This window comes from Wyeomyia smithii, chromosome 1, assembly GCF_029784165.1.
Source record: "Wyeomyia smithii strain HCP4-BCI-WySm-NY-G18 chromosome 1, ASM2978416v1, whole genome shotgun sequence".
NCBI classification, from domain to species: domain Eukaryota; kingdom Metazoa; phylum Arthropoda; class Insecta; order Diptera; family Culicidae; genus Wyeomyia; species Wyeomyia smithii.
Window position 1 is genome coordinate 127,945,073 of NC_073694.1, and position 19,199 is coordinate 127,964,271.

The window sequence follows — 19,199 nt, forward strand, 5'->3', positions numbered from 1 at the left end:
ATTTATCGTCAAATTTCTACAAATGTTTGAAAGTAAATCTATTTGCTTCTCGATTCTGTCAAGTGGTTGAAAGTTGTACGTTGAAAATATGGTAAAATTTGACGATAAATTGATCCAAAAGGCGTGATGAGATGAATATAGGTACTGAGATGAATATAGGAGCAGTTACCCTATGATTGCTTCCCAAGCACGGTCGACGGAATCATATACCTTGCAATTGAAAACATGCTATTTGGCCTACATAAAAGCCTGTTTCAGCCGAAGCCGCTCATAATAGTTCTAGACAGCGACAACAGCAGACGTCCTCCCTTAGCAGCAGCACTAGCAGTGCAGTGGATACCAGCGATAGCGGAAAGCGACCACAGCTGTGGGCTGTGGCGTAGCAATGGATAGACTAGTTGCAGCGGATTCCAGCAACGACAGCAGCTGGGCCAGCTGATGCAGGGACAGTGGATACCAATGGCAGCGTATAGCGGCCACAACGGTGGCATGGCTATGGATAGCGAACTAGTTGCAACGGATCTCAGCATCGATAGCGGCTAATGCAGTGAGGCACTTTAGTGAAATGCAGTCTCTGTGCGACAGTAAGCACTAGTAAAATGCATTCAATGAAAAGTTAACTCATTTTGACAACACGTGAGCCGTCTAGTTTTGAGTGTTATATCAGCATTTCATTGTTTACTTTATCACAAGGAATACTTTATTTGCCCTGTCAGTGATAACGCAAAGATGTGATCGGCATCTTCTCCGGTCAGATGTGTTTCCGTTACACCACCGCAGAACGTTAGTGATCGGCATCTCATCCGATACTAAAATGAAGAACAAATTGTCTTTTCAGGATGAAATAAAAACTTGGTTGAAGAGTTAATATTTTCTAATGAGTTAATTCAATTTTTTAATTTGTAAAAGTTATAAATTTTACTTCATCTCCGTGTCTCAAAACGTACTGAATTATTTTTTCCTTCAGTTATGAGCACATCCGAAAAAATTTCATCTCAAAATTTAAAAATTGTCAAGCCCCAACCATGACAAGCAACTTACTATATTATTGAAAATGGTCAACCTTTGTTGAAGCGCAAAATTCGATTGATCTGATTAGTCAACGTTTATTAACTGACACGCAAGCAGCCGGGTTATCTTTCTTGTAAAAGTATTCTACTTCAACCATGCGGTCGTGGTTTTGCACACAACCCTCCTGTTATTTTTTTTTCAAACGCTTAAACACCTTCCCAATCTTTCCCCAATCCCTTCCAATGGCATTCATACAGTCCCGCAAGTGGCAGTCAGCCATTATCCTTCCTTAAATATCGGGGTTGGACAGACTTGGCTCCAACTGCCCCACCATCTACCGCAAAATGAAATATGAAATGAGAACGATATTTTTATATTTTCGTACAAATGTGAATACGGTTGGTAATACAGCAATGATTGATATCATTTTCATCCGTTATTTTGTTCCATCTTCATTGACAAATTTTCATGCCGTATCTTCCGGTTTTAGCTGGTTGATACCAGCTTCACTTTTCATATCTAACCAGCCAAGTGATTTGGCTAATGGATGGTCTCGATGTTTCTTAGTTTTTAAATGCGCAATCAAATTCTTTTTTTCAGAAAATTCTTTGTCACATATCGGGCATCGATGTGCTTTACCAAATTTATGCTCCAAAACATGAATGTCGTAGGTGTTCTTAGATTTATATACTGACTCACATATATTGCAGCGGTACTCTTTAGGAAAATGCACGGAACGCATGTGTGGGGCAATGGCTTTTACAACCGCTCCACATAAATTGCATTTCTTAGATGGTTTATTCTCACCAGTAACTATTTCAGAATAATAATTTTTCCAATCGCAGGAGAACTTTGAATTTGGGTCTTTTTCGTGCTTTTTCAAATGATATCGAAGGGATAATTCTGATGGATATCTGGAAAAATACATAAAATAAAAAAATATTTCATTTATATGTATTACACTGAAGTACGGAAGCGAATGAAATAAAGTAACTGTTCGTTAACTGGGCACGCTTTAACTGGGTGCTCGCTAACTGGGACGATTCCCAGTTGAAAAGATAACCAACACTGAAAAAAATCACACGCGCACACCAAATGCCCTTTACACATGAATACCAACAAACCTACCCAATCATTTTAACAGGTCAACCCATATCGACTTTCAATGGAATCCACAATATTTTGACGTATTTTGACATTTGACGAGTTTTAACATTAAAATCTGAGTGTATAAATATTGGTTTTGGTATGCAAGACATGGCAAACGGAAGTGTGAGACACTTGATTTTGTGCTGTGAAGTGAAACGCAAGTGTATTCCACTCAGATATGAAATGTTTCATCTATTAGCACAAAAGTAAGTGGAATCCACTTGGCAGTAACGTGTCGATTTATAGTGAACGTCAATGATCAAAACGATCGAGGGGCATGCGAATGGGGAACATTAAAGGATGATGCTTTCGCGGTTAATTTTCTAGTTTGGGATTTAATAGTAACATAAGCAGTAACAACACGAATAGAACTTTTTGTCTGGCGACCAACTTAAAAATTTAAATCTTTTATTAGTGTCGCGAGGCAGCGTTAGCTTGCTGTTCATTGAAATCCCCCTCAACGTTTAGTTACGTTTGAGATGACATCCCAGTTAGCGAGCCGATTTCGATAACTGGGAAAGTGCTCTTCGCCCAGTTAGCGAACAGTTATGTACTGTAATATGATAAACTGTCATAACGCGTCTGAAACATTCGTGATGTACGAAATTATACTTGCCTTTTACCACAGTATTCACAATTTACCACCTTTGTTGAATGTATAGTCTTAAAATGCACTTGCACTGCATCCATAGAGCATAACTTTTTGTGACAGAGGTAACATTCATATTTCTTCAATTTCTCATGCTTTCGTTCAATATGTCGTCGAAGTTTGTGTCTATCGACAAAAAGTTTGCCACAAAATTCACATGCGCATGCAGATGTATGAAGCCTCTCGTGATATTTCAAAGATGTCAAAGACCGACAAACTTTGCCACATTTGTCACAAATTGAAGGAGAAGGAGTGTTTTCTTCTGAATGATATGACTGTATATGTCCATCAACAGCTCGCTTATTAGCATAGCATCGATCGCATTGGGGACATTTATACGGATTTTCATGCATCCTTTTGTGGATATTCAGCGTTGTTATACTGTTAATAACAATTGTTTCTGCTACGCAAATCGTGCATGTGTAAGGTAATTGATCTAAGTGAACTTCCAAATGAGCTCGCAATGCATCTGGTGTACCCATTGATTCGCTCTTGCATACATAGCATTTGAAATCGTTTAAACGTGGTCTATTTGGATCATCGAAGCGAGTTCTAGGTCGGCCAATTCGAGTTCCATTTTTTTTCTTACTAACGTCAGTGTCATTTTTTTTATCCATATCGGCATAAACTTCCTCGTTTTGGAATGGTCTTTGATTGAACGTATCGCACCGTTGATTTTCATATTCAGATAACCATTCTTCATAAATTGCCTCATTATCTGAATGTGTTACTCTTTCTTCGGAAACGTCCTTTTGCTCTTCCGCTTTAACTGAGAATGGCCGTTTTTCTCTGCAAAAAAAAAAAAACAAGTTATTAATATTTACATGTTACTGCATAATATATTTACAATTGTTGAGTAAATGTTCGTTGCTCCTCGTCAGTATCGATTAATTCTTCTTTTATATAGATTTCCGACCATTCATTCAACCGAAGCCGTAGGTTTTTGTCATTACTGCGAAAGTATTCAACTGTTTCATATATATTATCCAACGTAGAGAGGCAAGACCTGCAAATTTTTTGAGGAAGGCCATCTTCATCAGAAAACTAAAATGAGATTAAATAAAGTTTATATGTTACACGGCAGTTACCAAAAAAAAATTTCAACATTAATAAAATATTCAATTAGAATACGACACCTAAATGAAGCTAACCTTTAATTTCAAAATATCAGTGAAAACATTTGGCAAATTTATTGTTTTCACCTCAATAATAGAACGTAAGTGGTCTGTTTGTTTACAACAGAGTCGACAAATCATATTGAAATCCATTTTGATAGTTAAAATAGTGTAACAAATAATGCACATATACCTATATTTACTTTCGAGATTATATAAATCTAGTGATGTCCGATTACTTCTCGATTAATCGAGGTTAATCGATTATTTGCGAAAATATTCGATCAGTTTTTAATCGATTAACCGGCTTTCCGATTGTTGAATAATCGAATAATTGACCCCGATTATTGTTCGATTATAGTTCAACTTTGTCCAAAAATGGGAAAATTGGTTATGCCAGCGGTGACGAAAATACAAGAGATTTCGAAACCTCTGTTCTCACTTATTTTATATTATCCATTTAGTTGAAAATTGTAGTTGTTGACTGGCGACAATTGATTTTACTCTCATGCCGCACATTATACCTTACGTCGCAAATAGTGCGCTGTATAGCGCATCTGATGTGCTATACAGCGCACTACTTTCTATTTAAAGTCGCGATTTCGATTTAGTGCTGCGACGTTAATATTTCATACAAAATTATAGAAATGCGCGCACGAACGAGAACTAAACTTCGCGACTACGGAGTTGAAAAAAATTTTAAGGGCTGTTCGCACTTACGCGAACGCGAATAATTTTAGTTAATATTATGCAAAAAAATTACTAGGCAGTGTAGAGAGGAGCAACCTGAACCATTCAACATCGAACCAAGCAATGGCCTGTGGGCTGCCCACGGTACTCTCGCTAGAGAAGCATCAAAATACAAAAACATCGACCATATGGGTGAATTACCCGGGGAGTTACGGCAGTATTTGCATGGTGGTTTGGCACCAAGAAATTCTGACCCAATTTCAGTATGGAACCGAATTCGAGGACAGATTCCAACGCTTTTACCTAGAAATGTTCCTAATCTAACAGTCGATAGGAGAGAATGCATGGTTCCACTGTTCCAATGAATTATAAATATATTAAATAATGTGATTTCGAACCGAATGAGCATGAGCATGAGCATGATTGACCGCCCGCGGTTGCTACTCCGTTATTGCCAGATCAGCTGTAATTACACAGAGAACCAATGGATGATGCTTGGGATTAACATTCATCCTCAATGTGTAAAAACTGGTGACCTTAATCTTTTTATCAGGCAATACCAGCGCCGGTCGCATCCGAATTCAGGTCAAAGAAGGAGTGTATATAGTAATATGTTGACGTGATACTCGCTTTATTGGAAGCCGAGAACACCTCTGCACTTCTACGAGAAATCACTGGGATGTTGGAGAAAAGGGTAAGGTTTGCAGCAGATTTCGTTTTGGTAAACGATGCGCTAAGTTCTAATACCAGGTTCATAATACCAAATATCACGCGTACGAGTTCATTATATCTTTTACGGGAATCATAACGCGATCCGAACTCATTCCGGTTGATGATGTAACCCCGCAAAAATAAAGCGCACGCAAATAATGTGATTTCGAACCGAATAGCCATATAGTCTCTTAGAGAAAGTTTTAATATGTTGTAAAATTGTACAATATTTTTTGCTGCAAAAAAGCAAAGTTTAGGTGTTACACTATTTTACACAGAATTTGCAGTAGAGATTCGATCATAGGCTTGTTCGATGAACCAACTTCGTACATCGAAATCAAGAGGTAGGCCACGGAATAATGCTAGAGCTTTCTGCCAGATTTGTCAGTAAATCTAGAGAACAAGTTTATTGGTAACTGACTGTTGGTCAGCACTATTGTGCATGCAGAAAAAAATCGTAAGCGACGAGTCGCTCGTCTGACAAGGATTTTCCAGCGAATTTCGTAGTACACTAAAGTCGCTTTTTACGCGGGGGCACCCGCGTAAAAAAACCGCGTAAATTCCGGAATCCGCGTAAAAAAAACGCGTGCATTCCGGAATCCGCGTAAAAAACCGCGTAAATTCCGGAATCCGCGTAAAAACCGCGTAAATTCAGGAATCCGCGTAAAAAAGCGTGTAAATTCCGGAATCCGCGCAAAAGAAAACCGCGTTAAAAGCGACCTTAGTGTATTTTAATATAAAGTAGTCTTTTATTCAACATAAAGTGTCCCAAAATATGCGACTGTATTATTTTCTAATAGTTTTGATTGTTTTCTAGTCGCAAAACTATGTCAATTTTATCAAAGAACATTGAAACTGCATTGTACTGTGCGAGAAATAATCATGCAATATAACATCGCCAGAAATTTTCGCGTCGCTGGACTCACCAGCGAATTGCAGAGTAGCGCTGCAGCGACAATAACATTTTATTTTTGAACGCAGGGCTCACGCAATCAGATAATCGTATATCTCGATTAATCGAATATCTTTTGTCAGCTAATCGAGTCCGATTAGCGGACAGGAACAAAATAATCGATTAACAATTAATCGATTAGTTGAATAAATCGGACATCACTATATAAATCTAATGTCAAATAGTGATGGGATGTTATCGATATTTATCGTTAATATCAACAATTGCTTCATATCGATAATATTGTTAAATTTTAGCGCTAACGATAATTATCGATTAGTCAAAGGCGGCAGTTCAGGTGGCACAAAGCATACGAATTATTTCTTGCACTTGCAAAATATCATATAGTAGCTATCCGAAATAGCCAATAATTGTTCCCAATTCTCTACTGGCCGAATAGACTTTTGTAAAATTCACAAGTGAACAGACCTTGCTTTTGCGACCTCGCACCGCCGGCAAATATTATCGATAATTTATCAATAACATCGATAAGAAATTAGAAACTATCGATGTTATCGTTAACGATTTTGCTCGATATTTCCAATCACAAATCTCGCTAAACATGTGAAAAGGGCCCATGTGCCATATGTAAACAAGCCATAATTTCACGTTTTTCAATGAATACAAGCTTAATCTACTCGTACAAATAAAATTTTTCGATTAAGAGTGAATTCTTTTATAAATAAATCTTATCGGTAAGAGCAGATTTCGCTTGTATTGATCAAAAAACGAGAAAATTTTGCATGTTTACATATGGTACATGGGCCCTTTTCACATGTTTGGCGAGAAATGTCAAATTTGTTTTCGCGGTGTAACTACACTTTTCCGGACTACACTTGCAGCTTGAAATAAAACATTTTCAGTGTTGTTGCATTGGTATGCGTAATCAGAGTCTACACCAATGAGGTATACAAAGGTGAGGAAGAAGAAGTTATTTGTCTGTATTAGTAACGAAAAATAACAGGAGGGTTGTGTGCAAAACCACGACCGCATGGTTGAAGTAGAATAGTTTTACAAGAAAGATAACCCGGCTGCTTGCGTGTCATTCAATAAACGTTGACTAACCAGATCAATCGAATTTTGCGCTTCAACAAAGATTGACCATTTTCAATAATATAGTAAGTTGCTTGTCATGGTTGGGGCTTGACAATTTTTAAATTTTGAGATGACATTTTTTCGGATGTCGTGCTCATAACTGAAGGAAAAAATAATTCAGTACTTTTTGAGGCACGGAGATGAAGTAAAATTTATAACTTTTACAAATTAAAAAATTGAATTAACTCATTAGAAAATATTAACTCTTCAACCAAGTTTTTATTTCATCCTGAAAAGACAATTTGTTCTTCATTTTAGTATCGGATGAGATGCCGATCACTAACGTTCTGCGGTGGTGTAACGGAAACACATCTGACCGGAGAAGATGCCGATTACATCTTTGCGTTATCACTGACAGGGCAAATAATGTATTCCTTGTGATAAAGTAAACAATGAAATGCTGATATAACACTCAAAACTAGACGGCTCACGTGTTGTCAAAATGAGTTAACTTTTCATTGAATGCATTTTACTAGTGCTTACTGTCACACATAGACTGCATTTCACTAAAGTGCCTCACTGCATTAGCCGCTATCGATGCTGAGATCCGTTGCAACTAGTTCGCTATCCATAGCCATGCCACCGTTGTGGCCGCTATACGCTGCCATTGATATCCACTGTCCCTGCATCAGCTGGCCCAGCTACTATCGTTGCTGGAATCCGCTGCAACTAGTCTATCCATTGCTACGCCACAGCCCACAGCTGTGGTTGCTTTCCGCTATCGCTGGTATCCACTCACTGCTAGTGCTGCTGCTAAGGGAGGACGTCTGCTGTTGTCGCTGTCTAGAACTATTATGAGCGGCTTCGGCTGAAACAGGCTTTTATGTAGGCCAAATAGCATGTTTTCAATTGCAAGGTATATGATTCCGTCGACCGTGCTTGGGAAGCAATCATAGGGTAACTGCTCATATATTCATCTCAGTACCTATATTCATCTCATCACGCCTTTTGGATCAATTTATCGTCATATTTTACCATATTTTCAACGTACAACTGTCAACCACTTGACAGAATCGAGAAGCAAATAGATTTACTTTCAAACATTTGTAGACATTTGACGATAAATTGGACAAATGAGAGAAATAAGATGAATATAGGTGCAGCTGGCTGTTGAGATGAATAATGGAGCAGTTCCCCTATAACGACCAATCAAAGGTCGAATTTTCCGTTTTGACAAGGCTTGACTGTTTTCAATAGTACAATAGTATGAATAATAAAATTACAATTATCTTCTTTTGGGAAGAATCTTAGAAGATTTTCCAATTTATTGCTGCAAGAACGAAGGCAATCCATCGAATACTAACCGATTTATTAGCGTTTGAAATTGAACATATTTTTCACTTTTTTCGGTTTTAGATTTTCATTTCACATCCCTATGTAGCCGAACTTCCTGAGAGAAGTATTCTACTTCAAAAGGTAAACAGAAGCATGTGTTGGGGTTGTAACGTAGATCACCAAAAACAAGAAAATGCCATTTGGAATTGTGTTCCGCATTGTTTAACGACGAAGGTAGGCATTTTTAGCCGTAAACTGTCATAACCTGTGAAAATTTTTTGAAAAAAATTTACCGAACTTTGATTTTTGGGCGTTGTTTTTTGACTTTTACGTCATCACTGTTAACAAAAAAGAAGCCCTTTAAACTTGAGACTCAAACCATCTCCGTACCTTTCTTCATTCCATTGCCTTTCTATATAGACCATTTTACGAACTGACAGGTGTCACAGATCCTGCTGATATTGATGCTGCTTTTACGTGCGTTATGTCAGCGGTTCCGAGCTTTCTGTCAAAATTTCATTCATGAATTGAGTTCAGAAACGTCTCGTAAAATGGTCTATATTCCATTGAGTCTATATGCTAATATCTGAGGGCATCTTCAGCGGTGGTCCAAATCGTTGTTTTGTTCTATTTTTTTGGAACTAACTCAAATTCACTGCTGCACCGGTGGTGTACATTTTGTTTTATACCAGATCTAAATTGAAAAAAATTTGAAACTGGTATACGTTTTGGTCTAATTTTGGAACAAGAAATAGATCGTTCTAAAACCCTTTGTACGCTGCGAATAGGTGGGTAAAATGTCATATTTCAATTGAATACCTCATTTTTGGCTATTTCCATATAAGCGTTTTGCGAGTGTTGGGGAATAAACAAAACAAAGTTTTTTTTTGACAACTCACAATTCATTTTTGTGACTTTTCTGATGCAGAATATGAACAGGTTTGTCGTTTTTGGCATCAAGGAAACCGACCAGCAAAAGCGGACCAGCGTCGCCTTAATTGTATTGGGACTAGAGGAGAACTTAAGAGGCCAGAAAAATGTTCCTAGAAGACACTGAACTGAAAACGTTTAAAATGCTGGGGTGACATTGCGCATTTCTTTCGAGTAACTCGAACAAAACTAAATAATCTCTGGGGGGGGCGTTATGTTTCGTTTTTCGTATTTTTCGACTTTGCGGGTTAGATGAGCCGCAGGACAAATGACAATGACTGCTCCTTTTAAGCTTGAAGCATAACTTGCAGTATGTGACCAACTCGAAAATAGCAAAAATCGTTCGAATCGAGCAGCGCAATGCCACCCAATATCCTCAAAACCCAAACCAAGTTTGAAGAACTGTAAGATTTTAAAAGATTGATGAGACGAAAACGGAAGATTAACATCTACGCAATCAAATATTTTTCGCTATCCTCCGAAGCCCTACTTGTAGCAGAAATTTTTCGATCATACCAATCCATCCCAAGGAATGTCACTGACGCTCGGGTCAAACCGTCAAATCCATAAAGTCTTATGGATATAAAGTGTCTTATCAAAGTAATCGTTTAATGTGCGTAAAAATTATCGAATTTCCGTTTGTTAAATATTGAGTGTTTTTATTATAACAAGTCTCATAAACTGATAGCATGGGGTATTGAATTGTGGATAGTGTGACAGAAGTCAGCGGTTTAAATCAACAAGATATACAACACCGGTGCGGAGAACGAAAAGATGGTCTATATTAGCTGGTTCTATTCAGGTTTCGCTGGTATAAATCTAGTATAAAGTTGTTTCAAAAATAGACCACCGCTGAAGACGCCCTGAGGAGAGACACCTGGCTTCTTATTCTTCTTACTCACCCACCTCGACGATCCCTGTTGTATTTTTCTTAAGTGATGCCATTCACTCGGAAAATGCTTGAATGTTTTTAATGCTCTTTATCAGCATTATGCACAATTCCTCCTGCAGGCGACAGAATTACCTGTCTGAGGGTTACCGGAGAATCTGCATCTTTAAGGCCCGAACACACACACGTTGTGACAACGCCTTCATGACAAAAATTGTCAGTACCTTCTTGAAACCTTCTAATGTGCCTTCTGGCATCTGCCACTTTCCGCTCGTCTCCGAGGAAGGCGCAATCACGCCGTCTCGAACCCCGCTGTGTGCTAACCTTCTCGTCGTCATGCCACCCAATTCATGTTTGTTGATGTTTTTTGGAAGAAAAAATAAAGCAACACACTTCTAAAATTACCAGCATGCGTAAAATGATACAACACGGCATCGCCGCTTTCGCAAAAAGAAGGCGACACAAGACCGTGTGGAAGGCACAAAGCGTCTACACGGAAGGCAGTGAAGTACGCAGCCGAAGGCGGCGAACGGCTACCTTTTTCACTAGAAGGCACAGCTAGAAGGCGTCCCGACGGAAAGCGCAATTACGCCTTCTAGTTTGTATGGAGAAGGCGTCATTACGCCGTGTGCGTATTCGGGCCTTTAATATCCTTAAAATCAAATGTGTCATCCATCAGTGATTATGATCAGTGATACCAAATGTGCAGATTTGTCTGCAAAACGCAGATTTTTGGAGTCCATGTGCAGATATCAGGGGAATGGCAATGTCATGGTGTAATGAGTAAAGTATATGGAAGTTTTGCTAGGCGCCTGCCTCGGGGCTTTATTTTTTAATTAAGCCCCGATATGTTGGCTACTGTCAAACGTGTAGAGTTTAGATAGGGCTGCCATCCCCTTGGCAGATATTTATTGGTTTGCAGATATTTGCAGTTTTTCCACGGTTTCTACAGATTTTTATCAGAGTTTCCTTATATTTGCGCAGTTTGTTTTAAAATGAGTGCAGATTTTTACGGACTTTTGCCTGCACGAGCGAAATTTTTTCGGATCACGGATAGATTTTTTCAGATTTCGAGCACATTTTTCCGGTTTTTCGAGCAAATACAGACATTTTTCAAAAACATCTGGTATTCAGCGAAGCTTTATATTGCGTGTGGCCAACATGTAAAATTGCGTTACATGGGGGTGGGTGGGTATTGGAAATTTCCAAATTCCGCATTATGTAAAATTTGAATGGTTCCTAAATAAGCAGTTATAAATGTGGCAACCCTGTTTTTTACGCTCATGATTCGCACTTGCGTGCTCTGTGAACCGGTTCACAGGAGGGTTCACATGAACGAGCGTGAGCTGTTTGCCCATCCCTAGTTTTCTGTAGTCTGTTTTGTTGATGTGCTTTTCTAATTCTATAAAAAATAAAAATCTTTCGAAAAGCACCTGTAAATTTCAATGGGGAGTCATAGGGTACGAATGTGTCGGCTGTGCTTATCAACCACAGTAGTACTTCGCTCAATTTTCACAATTTTTCGAAACCATAATTTAGTATTTATTATTCAAGATTACATCAAATTAGAGGTAAATCCATTGTATATAGTAATAAAAAAAATGACGAAAAACATGATTTCAGATCAAAGAAGATGATAGATTGCCAAAACTTATATGCAAATCGTGCGCTGTTAAACTCATTAGAATTAGAGAGAATGTATCACTATTTAAAGAAAGCGATCGAAAACTACGTGACAAACTTCGCGATGATGTTGGATTACCAGATGTAAACGACTTGCGACAGGACAAGAAGCGACGGTATACTCGCCGTGAAAAAATATTTTACAGTGGTTCGGACGATGACGTGGATAATCAAGCAAATGTTCCAGTCAAATTTGAAAAGAGAGATCTCGAATCACATGAACCTACCAACGAGCAATTGTAAGATATTATGATCAATCACAGAGAAAATATTAACTTTAGAACTTATACACAGGTTTGAATTCAACGAAGTTAAAGAGGAGATTTTAAGCAGCGACGTTGATGAAGATATTCCCCTAACAAGGCTTAGAAACTCTTTGAAAGCTGAAAACGCGACTAAAAAAGATTACAATTTAGCAAAACAGACATCTGAGAATTGCAAAACAGAAAGTGATAAGACAACCATCATTTCTTATATAGACATAGAAGCAAAGAGCGATGATATAGCTTGTAATGAATTATATGATTTGATAGCAGAAAATGTGCAAAAATCAGATAAATATTCTGGTGATGAAGTTAAAATAACGAAAAATCGCCGACGGATAAAACAACAGGTAATATGCGAAAAAAGATTTACAAGGTGGCCTAGAAGACAAACGAGTCTGCTTAGAGATCATGCTGAAACGGGAAATCACAGAGATAATACGCTTGATCTTGTTACGGACGAACCAAAACAGGCAGACAGTACTGATTCGCCGGATGACACAATCTATAAAAAGAAAAGAGGTAGACCAAGACTAGTTGAAAAACAGCAAAAGAAGCAAACAGTTCGTACATTGAACAGTTTGCAGAAAAAACAAGAACCATTTCCATCCTTGCATGATTATAAATGTTATATTTGTAACAGTGATTCGTTGGGTTCAAGAAAAGCGATGATCGAACATTTCTCTGTTCACATTGATAAACTTCCATATACTTGTAAAGAGTGCGTTATGGAAACGGTCATTTTAACTCGTGTCCGTACGTTGAACAGTCATATGAAAATGCATGCTCAACCAGTAAAATGTGATTACTGTGATCGCCGCTACAGTAATGCTGCAGGAAAATACTATCACACACAGACATTTCATTTAGGAGGTGGTGCTCCTTGCTTGGTTAATTGTGAAGTTTGTGGTAAAACTTGTGGTTCACAATCTTCCTTGAAACAGCACATGAAATACCATACCACAAAACTGAAATGTAACAAATGTGACATGGTATTCAATCATCCTAACAAACGAAGAAATCACGAAAGACTACACGATGAAAATCGAGGATACGAATGTGTAGTATGCAAGAAGGTTACATCAATCATACAGTGTACAATATTCGTTATACCTCAAGCTTTACTATTTTCAGGTTTTACAAACAATTGAATCTTATGATGTTCATCTAAAAAAACATAGCCAAGAACGCAGCTATCAATGCCATCTGTGCCCAAAAAAATTCAACACTTCATGTAATTTAATTTTACATTTAAAGGTAAAAATGCTAATGTGTAAGATATATTTGTGTTATGTACGGCAATGATTGTAGGTGCATGCTAAGAACGATAATTACAAACCAGCCAAGTCATGGGTCGAACATTATACTGTGCTGAGTCGTAATCCAATGCATTTTAAGTGTAACCACTGTGATCGCTATAATACAGATAAGGTGAATAACATGATATCACACCTCCAGGCCCATTTTAAAGAATATGAATGCGATCAATGTCAGCATAAGTTTGCTACAGCCAAGCAACTACGAGCACATTATACAACACACACTGGTGAAAAACCAGAGAAGTGCAAATACTGTGAAAAAGTATTTTCTACTAAAAACAATTTACGAATACATCTGAAAGCATCACATCCGGAATGGATCCCAAGACGACAACAGCAAGGTCAAGAGTCGCGGTTGCAGACAAATGTTCATCACTCACAAACTTCGATTGCACTTGAGCCAAATGCTTATGGAAATCTCTCAACTAGCGGAGTGCTTTTTAGTTCACAACTTGCACAAAGTAATGAATAACATTAAATGCATACGTTACAAAAAGGAATTAATGAATTAAGCACCAATACAATAAATGCTACCATTAAAAAACGCTCAGAGACTGGATGAAACAGCTGAAAGAAGCAGAGATGCTCGAAAAACTGGAAAAATATGCTTGAAATTTAAAAAAAATCTATCCGTGATTCGAAAAAATTTCCCTCACGTAGGCAAAAGTCTGCGAAAATCTGCGCACAGCACATTTTGAGAAAATATGCAAATATCAGCGAATCAATAAAAATCTACACTCGGACTCTAAAAATCTGGGGTGACATAAGGCATTTCGTTTCGAGTAACTCGAACCAAACTAATGTCGTTTTCGTTTTTGCGGTGTAGCTACACCGCGGACTACACTTTGTCCTATAGCTGTTTTTTTTTTCATTTTCCGGACTATCCCGGACAACCCTTTTTCTGTCCCGGACAGTCCGCGAAAGAAACTCTGTCGGGGTAGTGCTTTGGACCACACTGGCCCGCCGTATCTCAGTATAGACGAAGTCACGCTAGCTAGAAGTTTTCGCTTGCTGCTGTACACTGCTGAGCTATTGGACATCATGCGAGATAATTAGCAATAATCAATGCGAGCAATAGCCATTGAAGCCCTCTTACAGGCATATTCGACATGGCTCCCGAAGGCGAGCTTGTCATCGATCATCACCCCCAGCAGCTTCAGGGAGCGCTTAGAGACGATGGTGCAATTCTCGACACTGATCAACGCTTGTTGCTTCGACTTACGGTTATTAACAACTGAAACCTCCGTCTTATGATGCACCAGCTCCAGTTTTTTGGAGCGCATCCAGTCCTCGACGACGCTTATAGAGTGCGAAGCCGTCAACTCAACCTCCTCGATCGACTCGCCGTAGATCTCAAGTGTAGGGATACCACCCGTCCTGATTTAGCAGGACATGTCCTGATTCTGAGATCATATTTGAGCGTCCTGATTTCTTTTTCATATTCTAGAATTTGTCCTGATTTTCTTAAGATATTCAATTTTGATGTATGGCAATAATATGTACACGCAAAAGTGCTAACCTTAATCAAGCGGAAATCGAAATCAGAATCATTGGTTTCGGGCTTTCGGGTGAACAATAAGTTTTGGGGTGCTCAAAAACCGTGGTCAATTTTCGTAAGCCGACGTCCCCAAAGGCATGATCTGCCATTTGCGCTGTTTTTGGCCACATAACCCATAACTAACCGACAATGATGCCAGTAAAGTAGCACCGTATGCGTATGAATGAAACCTGAATCGTATTTAAACCAAAATGTGAACAAATCAGATATCTTTTTAATTGTTTATGATTTATTCATGTTTTTAAATGGCCGGATTCATGAAAGTGCATCGATCACGTAATATTCAGTACCCTACTTATTAGTATTCATTGATGGCTGCACTGCTCCAACGTTACCAGCCTACTGAACACCAGTTGAAATTTTGTGATTGTAATGGTTTGAAATAATATACATTTAAAATTATTAAAAATTATTGATTAATATTATTAATCTCAGCAAAAAAATCTTGCATGAACACTGTGAAAATATGTTTTCTTCAGTTTTATCTTAGTAAATTGACGAGTGAAATCTTTTGAAACCGTTAAACATTTGGTAATTGTGAAGTAACGCGAGCACTAGAAACTTTGTGTGTCTTTCTGAAAAGTATCATTTTACTCATTTATCTGTCACTTCACTTCTATAACAGTCGAGTTGAAAAAGCGTAGATCAAATAGGAGGCAAAGCGCAGGTACTAACCAGCTAGGAGGTCTAAGGCTTAGATCAAATTTGTATCGAAAAGAAAAGGTATCCTTATTTCTAACTCCGACCAGATGGTATCCCTACTCAAGTGTGATGTCCGTAAATCCAACGATCACAACCCCTTGGTGAAGCTTTAGTTTCAGCACTTCATCGTACATGATATTCCACAGTACCGGGCCCAGGATGGAACCTTGTGGAACCCCTGCGGTAATTGGGACACATTTTTGACCCTCGTCTGTGCTGTAAACTAGCACACGATTCTGGAAATAATTTTCCAGAATCTTGTACAAAGATTCCGGAGTGTCTAGTTTACGAAGCGAGTGGGCTATAGAATCCCAGCTAACACTATTGAACGCATTTTTCACGTCAATCTTTTACGCTGGAGTGCTACCTCTGCTGTTTTGGTGACGGACAGAACAGCCGTCACCGTAGACTTGCCTTTTCGGAAGCCGAACTGGCTACTCGACAGACCGTTTGCACTTTCGGTGTACCTAACCAGTCTATTGAGAATAACCTTCTCGAGCACCTTACCCGCCGTATCGAGCAGACATATCGGTCTGTATGCCGACGGGTCACCAGGTGGTTTCCCTGCCTTCGGCAATAAGACCTGCTTCTCTGCCGTAGTCTCACAGAATGACGTAGGCGCCAAAGTGGCCGATTTGTGTTTTTTGATATTAAACGATAGAACACACCAAACCGGACCTTTAGGCACCGAAATTTTATGAAAAGTGCAAAAAATAGCGTCATTAATTCACGAAAACGCAATGACGTAACCGACATTTCTACTCAACGTGACGTAAATTCAACCCAACTACGTTTGTGATGCTCTTATTTTATTCAACGACTCGTAAATAAACCAAATTTGGCATGTAGAATAGGAGCAGGAAATATTTATATGATGGTACGACACCTCTCTCTTCTCTGTAAGAGAGGGGTTCCGTCAAAGTAAAACACATATTTGAAACAATATTTCCGGAAAATAGCTTAAAATGATCGAAATGATGCCTAGGATCCAAGAATTGCCCCCAGAGATTTTGAATTCTAAGATGGCAAATTCTGGTTCCTTAATAACAGATCAAAATGGCCAAATACCACCCAATTTGAGAAGTTGCGGAATCAGAATGATACCCAGAAGCCAGAAATTGAGCCTTTTTGAAATCCAAGATGACGACTTCTGCTCTCTGGAAAACATTCCAAAATTATCGAATACCACTCAATATGGATATTTTCTTAAACGGGATGATGAACAGAAGCCTACAATTGACCCCAGAGAATATCGGTTTAATCTCCGACCACGGATTCAGCTTAGCGGGGATGAAATTGAGGTAGTTGGCAAGTGCGTGCATCCAGGCTAACTGGTGATTACGAGAACGACATTAGCAGAGAAATTCGTCGAGGTCTTATGGCGGGAAATCGGGCCTTTTTTGGACTCCGGAGGATCACAGAAAAAATCATAGAGAAAAAACTGATTTTAAGGAGGGGTGTTCCACAAAAAACTCTATTTTGTCGTGTTGAACGTACAGATAGGACATCGCAGTATTCAGCAATTATTTTTCTTTTAAAATGTTCAACAACTTTACTGAAGGAAGCAATCCGATATATTGAAAATTAGAAAAAATATTTTTTTCATTTAACTGTTAGGTGGATTGATCAAAAAACCAAAAACGCCAAAAGTAAGGCCTTGTTCTATGAAACAATTTTGCTGAAGACATTGAGTACATAAAATCAATTTTTCACGGTCAAATCTAGAACGATCACGATTTTTCGAATTTCGACGACTGTGCACTGTGGGATTTTCAAATAAATAATTCCACAAATTGTAAATGTCTTGAAATATAATACTTGGAATGTGTAGAAACTATTTTGGAAGTTGTTTCATAAAATTGTGGCTAAAAAACGTGCTTCACATTGAGTATTTCGTCGTTTTAATATAACTTTTTTGTACTTTACGACCTTCGAAAGGGCATTACTCAAAAATGTACCGTACGATGATTTTGAAATTTTGACCAGAGATAGAGATTCTGGACGTCATAACGAATCGATTGGTGTACTCAGATTCTTTGGTGCATTTTTTTTATAATATTGGTCTGTGGGAGCACCGTGATATATATATTAGGGTGGGGAATCGTTATGTGGTAGATGGCTCGGATAGCTGCGCGGTGTGTGGCGTGTAGTTCGGTCGAGCAAGCGATGGTTCAGCGTGATATGCCGACGTAGGCGTAAAGCGACTGTACTGCCGTTATGCGATCGAGCACTTTGCTGACCCCGCGTTATGCTGCCGGTCATCGCCAGTGGTACAGTTTAAGCGAAGAATAGAAATAAAGAAGTGAGTCAGTCCCGTCCAGACGGGCACGCGAGAAGGAAGTTATTAACTCTCTGTTGTGTATCACAAAATCCGAACCAAATACAACATGGCGATCCTGCCAGGAGCTAGTGAAGCTAGTGAAGTTCATCGTGATGAAGAAAAATCTATTTTAATGGTATGAAAAGCTATCGTTTTGGCAAAAAGGAACGAATTCTTGGGAAGCTATGTTGGCAGAAAAATGGCAGAAAAATACACTAAGATTATCAGTTTTAACATCTGCTAGTGGTAAAAACTCAAAGAGTGGCGCTTGGTTCGGTCTAGTCGCAAAAAAAATGCAAGCGCAAATGGTGAACCAATAAAACATTTCAGTGTTACGAACAGTTAGAATGGGTTGGTTTTCGGCCGATGAAATTATCGCGCCCGTAACCAACACTAATAGCAGCGAGCGTAACGAAACCGCGATCGCTGTAGCCGCCTGCGTGTTAGCAGCCGTCGCCGTGAGCTATATCGCGGTAAAATTGCTAGCCAAATTGCATCGGCAGCAAACCGAGCGGGTAGCTGACCGTGCGGTGCGGTTAAATAATACTGTCGCGCAAATACGAACAATAAGTAATAAGCCGCGAATATACAAACAATAAGTGAAAAGTGACTAAATACAAAAAAAAAAGACACACAAATGAGCCAAATAAGTCGGCACGACTCAAATGTGCGAGTGCTAGAACTCTGTAACAAAGTCCTGGCGCATATCGCAGAACAAATGGATAAACAGCTGCATGCACCAGGGTCATCGATTTCGGCTGCCCGAAAGACACCGTTAAAAAGGCAATCATGAGCATTAACGCCTACGAAGACATTCTTCTGGATTCGTTCGCGAACTTCACAGCGCTGTCGAACAAAATCGGAGGAGACGTTGCTGCCCAAGCGGAG

The 19,199-nt window shown here is 38.9% G+C and overlaps 2 protein-coding genes across 3 annotated transcripts; one reads left to right on the plus strand and one right to left on the minus strand.

Annotated features, from left to right (window-relative positions):
- Window positions 1–1,368: 1,368 nt before the first annotated feature.
- LOC129718480 (zinc finger protein 33B-like) lies at window positions 1,369–4,155 on the minus strand. Of its 2 annotated transcripts, XR_008726915.1 has the most exons (5): window positions 3,961–4,155; window positions 3,657–3,853; window positions 2,777–3,598; window positions 2,140–2,713; window positions 1,369–1,925 (listed from the first exon to the last, which is right to left on the minus strand). XR_008726915.1 is itself a non-coding variant. In XM_055669291.1 (4 exons), the coding sequence occupies exons 1-4, from the start codon at window positions 4,111–4,113 to the stop codon at window positions 1,478–1,480; spliced, it is 1,620 nt and encodes a 539-aa protein (XP_055525266.1). In that variant the 5' UTR covers window positions 4,114–4,154; the 3' UTR covers window positions 1,369–1,477. The 2 variants fall into 2 exon arrangements, 1 of the variants encoding a protein (XP_055525266.1); XM_055669291.1 differs by lacking the exon at window positions 2,140–2,713 and having other exon boundaries at window positions 3,961–4,154.
- A 7,615-nt stretch (window positions 4,156–11,770) lies between these two features.
- Window positions 11,771–15,645, plus strand: LOC129718479 (zinc finger protein 37-like). The gene is made up of 5 exons (XM_055669289.1): window positions 11,771–12,037; window positions 12,090–12,388; window positions 12,444–13,488; window positions 13,547–13,669; window positions 13,724–15,645. The coding sequence occupies exons 1-5, from the start codon at window positions 11,912–11,914 to the stop codon at window positions 14,201–14,203; spliced, it is 2,073 nt and encodes a 690-aa protein (XP_055525264.1). The 5' UTR covers window positions 11,771–11,911; the 3' UTR covers window positions 14,204–15,645.
- Window positions 15,646–19,199: the final 3,554 nt, after the last annotated feature.

Coding starts and splice junctions, on each gene's coding strand:
- LOC129718480 (XM_055669291.1), bottom strand. CDS start 4,113: ATGTGCATTATTTGTTACACTATTTTAACTATCAAAATGGATTTCAAT. Junction 3,854..3,960: donor CTGATATTTTGAAATTAAAG/GTTAGCTTCATT, acceptor ATCTCATTTTAG/TTTTCTGATGAAGATGGCCT. Junction 1,926..2,776: donor TGTGAATACTGTGGTAAAAG/GCAAGTATAATT, acceptor GTATTTTTCCAG/ATATCCATCAGAATTATCCC.
- LOC129718479 (XM_055669289.1), top strand. CDS start 11,912: ATGGGGAGTCATAGGGTACGAATGTGTCGGCTGTGCTTATCAACCACA. Junction 12,038..12,089: donor AAGATTACATCAAATTAGAG/GTAAATCCATTG, acceptor ACATGATTTCAG/ATCAAAGAAGATGATAGATT. Junction 13,489..13,546: donor AATGTGTAGTATGCAAGAAG/GTTACATCAATC, acceptor TACTATTTTCAG/GTTTTACAAACAATTGAATC.